The 6,611-nt window shown below is 47.9% G+C and overlaps 1 protein-coding gene across 1 annotated transcript in view; it reads right to left on the reverse strand.

The window, feature by feature from the left end:
• The window catches only part of LOC130555329 (TBC1 domain family member 8), a 20,309-nt gene that overhangs the window by 5,145 nt on the left and 8,553 nt on the right, over window positions 1-6,611 (reverse strand). Inside the window, exons 3-17 of the mRNA XM_057335443.1 lie at window positions 6,297-6,407; window positions 6,069-6,187; window positions 5,751-5,979; window positions 5,271-5,511; window positions 4,449-4,656; window positions 4,027-4,224; window positions 3,795-3,944; window positions 3,402-3,552; window positions 3,083-3,297; window positions 2,864-2,981; window positions 1,435-1,720; window positions 1,240-1,333; window positions 1,066-1,164; window positions 878-946; window positions 553-787 (exon numbers count right to left, since the gene is read on the reverse strand). Coding sequence (XP_057191426.1) covers window positions 553-787; window positions 878-946; window positions 1,066-1,164; window positions 1,240-1,333; window positions 1,435-1,720; window positions 2,864-2,981; window positions 3,083-3,297; window positions 3,402-3,552; window positions 3,795-3,944; window positions 4,027-4,224; window positions 4,449-4,656; window positions 5,271-5,511; window positions 5,751-5,979; window positions 6,069-6,187; window positions 6,297-6,407 — 2,523 coding nt within the window. The remainder of the gene's footprint in view (window positions 1-552; window positions 788-877; window positions 947-1,065; window positions 1,165-1,239; window positions 1,334-1,434; window positions 1,721-2,863; window positions 2,982-3,082; window positions 3,298-3,401; window positions 3,553-3,794; window positions 3,945-4,026; window positions 4,225-4,448; window positions 4,657-5,270; window positions 5,512-5,750; window positions 5,980-6,068; window positions 6,188-6,296; window positions 6,408-6,611) is intronic.

Genomic DNA, 6,611 nt, shown 5'->3' on the forward strand with positions numbered 1-6,611 from the left:
AGAGAGAGAGAGAGAGAGAGAGAGAGAGACAGAGAGCGAGAGAGCGAGAGAGCGAGAGAGCGAGAGAGCGAGAGAGAGAGAGAGCGAGAGAGCGAGAGAGCGAGAGAGAGAGAGAGAGAGAGAGAGAGGTTTACTTGCATATACTCTATTTTATATTTCATTCATTCTATATTTATGCCTTACTCAGCACCTTAGTTTAATTTTAATCTCATGTTTGTACTTAATGTATGTCTTTTGTTATATGTTCAATGCTTTGGCAATATTGTAAGAACACGCAGTCATGCCAATAAAATTGAATCATGCCCTGACCTGATGCGTCCAATATATCTTCATAACATTATATTATTATAGCCCTTTACTCTGCTACTTACATCTATATTTTGCTTTTGTAAATCTTTGTTTAAACTGACTTCTATCTTTACAATATATATACTGCATTTCCTCATATTACTAATTCACTTTAAGTTTGCACTTCTTCCATCATACTTTTTTTAGAAGATGTTCCTAATAACAGCCAATGAATGATGACAGAAGTGTTCCACAGAGACGTACCCATCCACTGTATGAAGGGAGTGAAGTTGATGTGGTTGTGTTGGTTGTGATCCAGCAGTGTGAATGTGCGCTGGGCGACAGTATGTGTGTGTGTCCCACAGAGCCACGGCGACAGCACCTCGTACAGACTCTTGAACTGAACTCCATCCAGCATGTACCGCTCAGAAGAGCTGCCCACAGACCCCGCTGAACCTCCTGAAGCAGCGCCCCAGTACACACTGATGAAATGTTCCGTCTACACAAACACAAACACATCACGTGACCTCACATCCTGCACCAGTGCTGTCGTGTATCCGAGACCGTTTGAAAAGAGGCTGTGACGCACTTTCAAGAGGTCGTAGAGGTCAGACAGGTGCTCCTGTGAGAGCGACACATCTGGATTGACCAATCGCAGCTGCAGAGACGTGAGAATCACAAACAAACGCGTTCAGTGCCTGTTCACACACAGAGAGAGAGAGAGAGAGAGAGAGAGAGAGAGAGAGAGAGAGAGAGAGAGAGAGGTGAAGGTCTCACAGTGTTGTCTTTGGTGGCGTCTTCATGAGCCTGAAGGACCTGAATACGATGTCTGCATCTCAACATCTCCACATGCTTCACTGTAAGACATCCAAACTTCTGTCAAGAGACACAAAGGAGAGTTTGAGAGATCTTTCACTAACACCACATCTCAAGGGCCTGTGTGACACACACCTCGTACGCATCGGTGATCAGGGTGGTGATGTTGACGTGTTGAGCATCAGCGCACACACGCGTGTTGTCCTCATGTGTCACCTGCTCTAGAAAACTGCACGAACACAACAAACATAAAGACCATCAGTGTCATGACATCACCACAAACTGTCACACGCTCGTGAATGTTTCTGATGAAAGCGACGGACGGGTCACCTGTTGAGTATCATGAGAGCTTGACCATCATCTGTACACGTGCACAGCTCAGCTGCGTTTGCCTCCAGCACCGCTAGTGAAATCTGAAAGATGGATCTGATGCCGTGACACAAGAAACAGTCGAGCACACAAAGAGCGCTGCGGAACGGCAGGACGCTCAGGAACAGCGTGAGGAACCACGTGAGAGAGACGGATGCCAGCCACGACACATCAGGGATTTGTTCAGCAAGATCGGGTAAACGCTCACCAATCAGCTCTTCAAACACGGACTGATCCACCTGTGCACCTGACACATACACACAGGAAGTGACATCATTCACAAACTGGGGCACCATCCTCATGTCCAAAATAGCCCCCTATACCCTAATATAGTGCAGTATTTGAGGGGACATATATTTTAGTGGTGTGCGAATTCATAGTGGACATATTTAAGTGCACTCGTTCAATCCCATGATGCATCGCAATAGCAACCCATGTCCACTCACGATTAGCTGCTAGCCTTCTATTGTGAGGCTCGTGCTGAAGATGGCACACGCAGCTCTTCCGGCGCACTGAGTCTAAATTGACTCGCTGGTTTTCATTGGCTTCTTCAAGTGGACTCATGCAGGGAATAGTGAATGAGGGTATAGGGGCTATTCCAGACACAGGTTTGTTTTTATACACGTTATAATGATGTACAAACTTTATATTGTATTCTGTCACTACATCACACACAAACCTTCTGCCTTTTTATGTTTTCAACTAAACATCATCTCCAACTTCTCTTTCTTTCTCAATTTGAAGTGTAAGTGTGCTTCATTGGCTTGACATTGGTCTCTCTCGCTCTCTCTCTCCCTCCCTCCCTCCCTCCCTCCCTCCCTCAGTCACACACTCACTCACTACCTCCCTCCATCCCTCCCTCCCTCCCTCCCTCCCTCCCTCCCTCCCTCCCTCCCTCCCTCCCTCCCTCCCTCCCTCCCTCCATCCATCCATCCATCCATCCATCCCTCCATCCCTCCATCCGTCGATCCATCCATCCATCTCCCTCCCCCTCTCCCTCCCTCCCTCTCTCTCACTCCCTCTTCCTCTCCCTCCTTCCCTCCCCCTCTCCCTCCCTCCCTCTCTCCCTCTCTCTCTCTCTCCCTCCCTCCCTCCCTCTCTCTCTCTCTCCCTCCCTCTCTCTCTCTCTCTCTCTCTCTCTCTCTCTCTCTCTCTCTCTCTCTCTCTCTCTCTCTCTCTCTCTCTCTCTCTCTCTCTCTCTCTCTCTCTCTCTCTCTCTCTCTCTCTCTCTCTCCCTCTCTCTCTCTCTCTCTCTCTCTCTCTCTCTCTCTCTCTCTCTCTCTCTCTCTCTCTCTCTCTCTCTCTGTCTCTCTCTCTCTCTCTCTGTCTCTCTCTCTCTCTCTCTCTCTCTGTCTCTCTCTCTCTCTCGTTCTCTCGCTCTCTCTCTCACCGATGACTCTGCGGTTGAAGTAGTCTGGTAACATCCTCTCACACACTGTGGCCAGCAGCCAGAACGCTTCCTCTTCTTTGGTGTACAAGAGCATCCGAGATGCTAATATGTTCATGGACTGTGGACACACAACACAACATTATTATCTTTCACAATCTGTATTCATTATGAAGTTGCTGTGTCGCTTGGCAAATGATGTGCGTGACAGTGTTCTGTCACCTGACAGTAACCGATGGTGGGGTTTCTGTAAGCGTAGGCCGTGAGGACTCTACGGAGAGCAGATATTCCTGTGTCGTTCTGGAAGGCTGGATGTTCAGGCAGTGAGCGATGAAGGTCTCGCTCGATCTCCTCTGTGGCGACGTTACTCTGACCCCGGCACTTCTCCAGCAGATCGGAGTAATAATTCTGATGTGCGGCCAGCGATGAACACGCGTCTGTCCATCAAACAGAGAGAAAACAGCACAGCCACAGAAGAAGAAGTGAAAGATGAAACTTACAGATATAGAATACAGAAGTGCATTTCTTCAGCTGTCATCACCTGAGAAACTGAGCCACAGTTCTCCTCTCAGAGACTCCGGGATGCCCATCGCCACCAGCTTCTGAATTTGATCCGTGCGGAACATGTGCACACCTCGACCAAACTCAACAAAATGATCTTCCCATAAACGCTCCTTCACGCGCTCAGAGTTCTGAAGAAGATAAAAACATCTCCAAAAAAACAAGAAATGATATTTTGCACGAATAGAATTAAACCTAAATAAAGATTTGCTGCAGAAAAAGACACTGTGACAGAAAAACACCAAGTGTGATCAGACAACATGTTGTTTTTCAGTTCAATGTGAAGCCAAAAGTGAGTCAAAGATGAGAAACACAAACCAGAATGACATATTCACGTGTGTGATCAGGTGTCTGATGTTGTCTGTGTACTCACGTGTGTCTCATTGGAAGAATCTGATTGGCTGGGATGGAATGTGTCAGCGGGGACCATGTGACGCAGAGCTTTATCAGAGATGATGTTAGTGTCCTCTTCATCTGATTGGACGGTGTCGTAGCAGAAAGTGTAGTATGGAGTGCTGGACATCTAGACAGCAGTAAACAGAAGGAGTGTGTACTTGTGTAAATGATGCCGTCTGAACGCGTGTGTGCGGTGGCGAGACATGTACCGCGGATTTCTTGCGCTGCTCGTGTCCGCGGATGACGGCCTGTTTCCAGTGCAGATCTCGCAGTCGCTCACGCAGATTCTCCACCAACTCCTCCCGTCTCTGCAGGTCGATGAGCTGGAAGGCACGCTTACACCGTACGCTGATGATCACCGGGTTGGGCAGAGCGCTGGTGCTGTCTGCTTTCTCAATGGCCAGTATCTGCACAGTGTTCACGCAGAGAGATGCGGATCAATGATCTGTTTTTACACACATGAGTGTCATAGAACTTCACAGGAGTCATTGTACATCATTATATGCTCCAGACGAATCATGTACTTATGATAGAAACCACATTCCACTCAGCCAAACATATCGTTTTGTGCTTCATGAAATAACAGATGTGGTGTACCGTTCCTTTAAATGATGTCGAATAGTGTCTGCACCTCTGTTAGTGGTATGATGAGTGTACACTGGCCCTCCTCACGACTGCTGAAGCACAAATAGCCGTCTGTGGTGTAGAGAGTACCCGCCGTGTGACAGCGGGCATGAGGAGTCCAAACCGAGCATGACATCACTTCCTGAAGACGCTCGGCCCGCGGCAAGCCAAAGAGAGAGAGCACGTACTGCCTAAGAGCCTGTTCTACCAGCAACCTGTCAAACACACGCACACACATTGTGTTTTCATGTTTTATCTATAGCGATAATGATTATGATTTTTATACGGTACAAACTATACGTGGTCCCTTGTAACAGTCACCCTACCCCTAAAGCAAACCGTCACGCAAACTCTTCTGTGAGATGAATGTGAATGTAACAAACACTGATATTTCCCCTCGAGATGAAACTCACAGCCGCTCTATTAATACACACACAACACAAACATGATGGTCATGTAACACACACAAGTTTCTCTTTTATGTATGAAGAGGCAGAAGCTGAATCTACAGAACTTTTAAAGATCTCGTCTTGTTTGTGCTGCTGTTGTGTATACGGTTCATTTTCTCATCCTCTTTACCCGATGAAGCTCCAGATTCTCTCATTACATCAGGAGACACATCATCGTCCATCTCTTCTCTTGTCACACACACACAAACAGATGTTTTCCACTATAACTCACTCTAAAATAATATTTACATCTAGTGTGAGAAAATAATGTCTTGTTCTCCATAATCTCTGGAGGCTCTGTGATGTTAGACTCAAACTCAAAAGGTGTTTATTTGAACATAATGTGTTGGAATGATGTTGGATGTGATGTAAATGTTGACCTCTTGGTGATGTTCGCGGGGTCCTGCAGCGATTGGTCGAGCGTGAGACCCCCGCTGTCCAGCAGTCTGCGCAGGGCGATATCAGCCAGCTGACACATGACCTTCATCACCTCATCCACATTGAGAAACATGGAGAAATCCCTCTGCTTCTGTCGCGTGTGAACACGGATCACGTCTGTCAGCAGACCCACGGACACGCGCTCCAGACGCGTCACCTCCGCCCAGGGAACCAACAGCTTCACTAATCATAATAAATGACATCATGAATCGATTGAATGTTGCTGGATTATTGCTTACGAAGGCATTGAACTTCTGGACAAACAAAAAACTGACATGAGCTGAATAACTCTCCACACTGGTTTGAGTGATTACATGAATTGGTGAATTGTGTGTTTAAGATCAGACAGAGGACAAATATCACTGTCAGGCCTCAGATATGAACAGGTGGTGATTGTGAATGTAAGGCGTAAAAGCTGTCACCCTCTTTGCCAAGCAGGAATGAATAGAAAGCGATGTGATTGGTGGTGAGGTAGAGCGAGCCCTGTCGAGGCACACGACCCTTCCAGCAGCAGCATGAGTAATGTGTCACCAGCTTCTCTCGCTGAGGCAAACCGAAACGCTGCTCGAACCGAGACAGATCCTCACGAAACCTCGCCGGGTCATCTTCCCTCGCTGCCTGACCGCCCAAAACCTCCTCTGCGATTAAACCCTGTGCACACACACACATTATATGCGTGTGTGCGTGTGTGTGTGTGTGTGTGTGTGTGCGCGCGTGTGATGTGTATGATGAGGTCACACCTTCACTTTGCCCTGTACAAAACTGGCTGCGTCTTCTTTATTCTCAAACACAGCCATGTATGGCATTATGTTGTGCTCCAGCCATTTCCAGTGTTTCTGCACCTCCTCTAGAGTCACTCCTGCAAACACACACACACACACACACACACACACACACACACACACAGTGACTACACAACATCCTTGTGTTTATGAGATGAGTGTGAGAGATATGAGAGGAGATCTCACCACTGGCTATGACCCAGCTGACCTGACACCCCGGCACATGTAGAACCAGCCGGAACGGAGCCACACGCGCATTTGAGTCCAACACGGTGTCCAGCGCTCCAACCAGCAATCCTACAACACACATCACATTCCATCACATCCCATCACACCGAAGCAGCAACCAGCGCAGAGAGAGTGAGAGTGAGAGCGAGAGAGCGAGAGAGCGAGAGAGCGAGAGAGCGAGAGCGAGAGCGAGAGCGAGAGCGAGAGCGAGAGCGAGAGCGAGAGCGAGAGAGAGAGAGAGAGAGAGAGAGAGAGAGAGAGAGAGAGAGAGAG

The sequence above is a fragment of the Triplophysa rosa genome, linkage group LG6, assembly GCF_024868665.1.
Source record: "Triplophysa rosa linkage group LG6, Trosa_1v2, whole genome shotgun sequence".
NCBI classification, from domain to species: Eukaryota; Metazoa; Chordata; class Actinopteri; order Cypriniformes; family Nemacheilidae; genus Triplophysa; species Triplophysa rosa.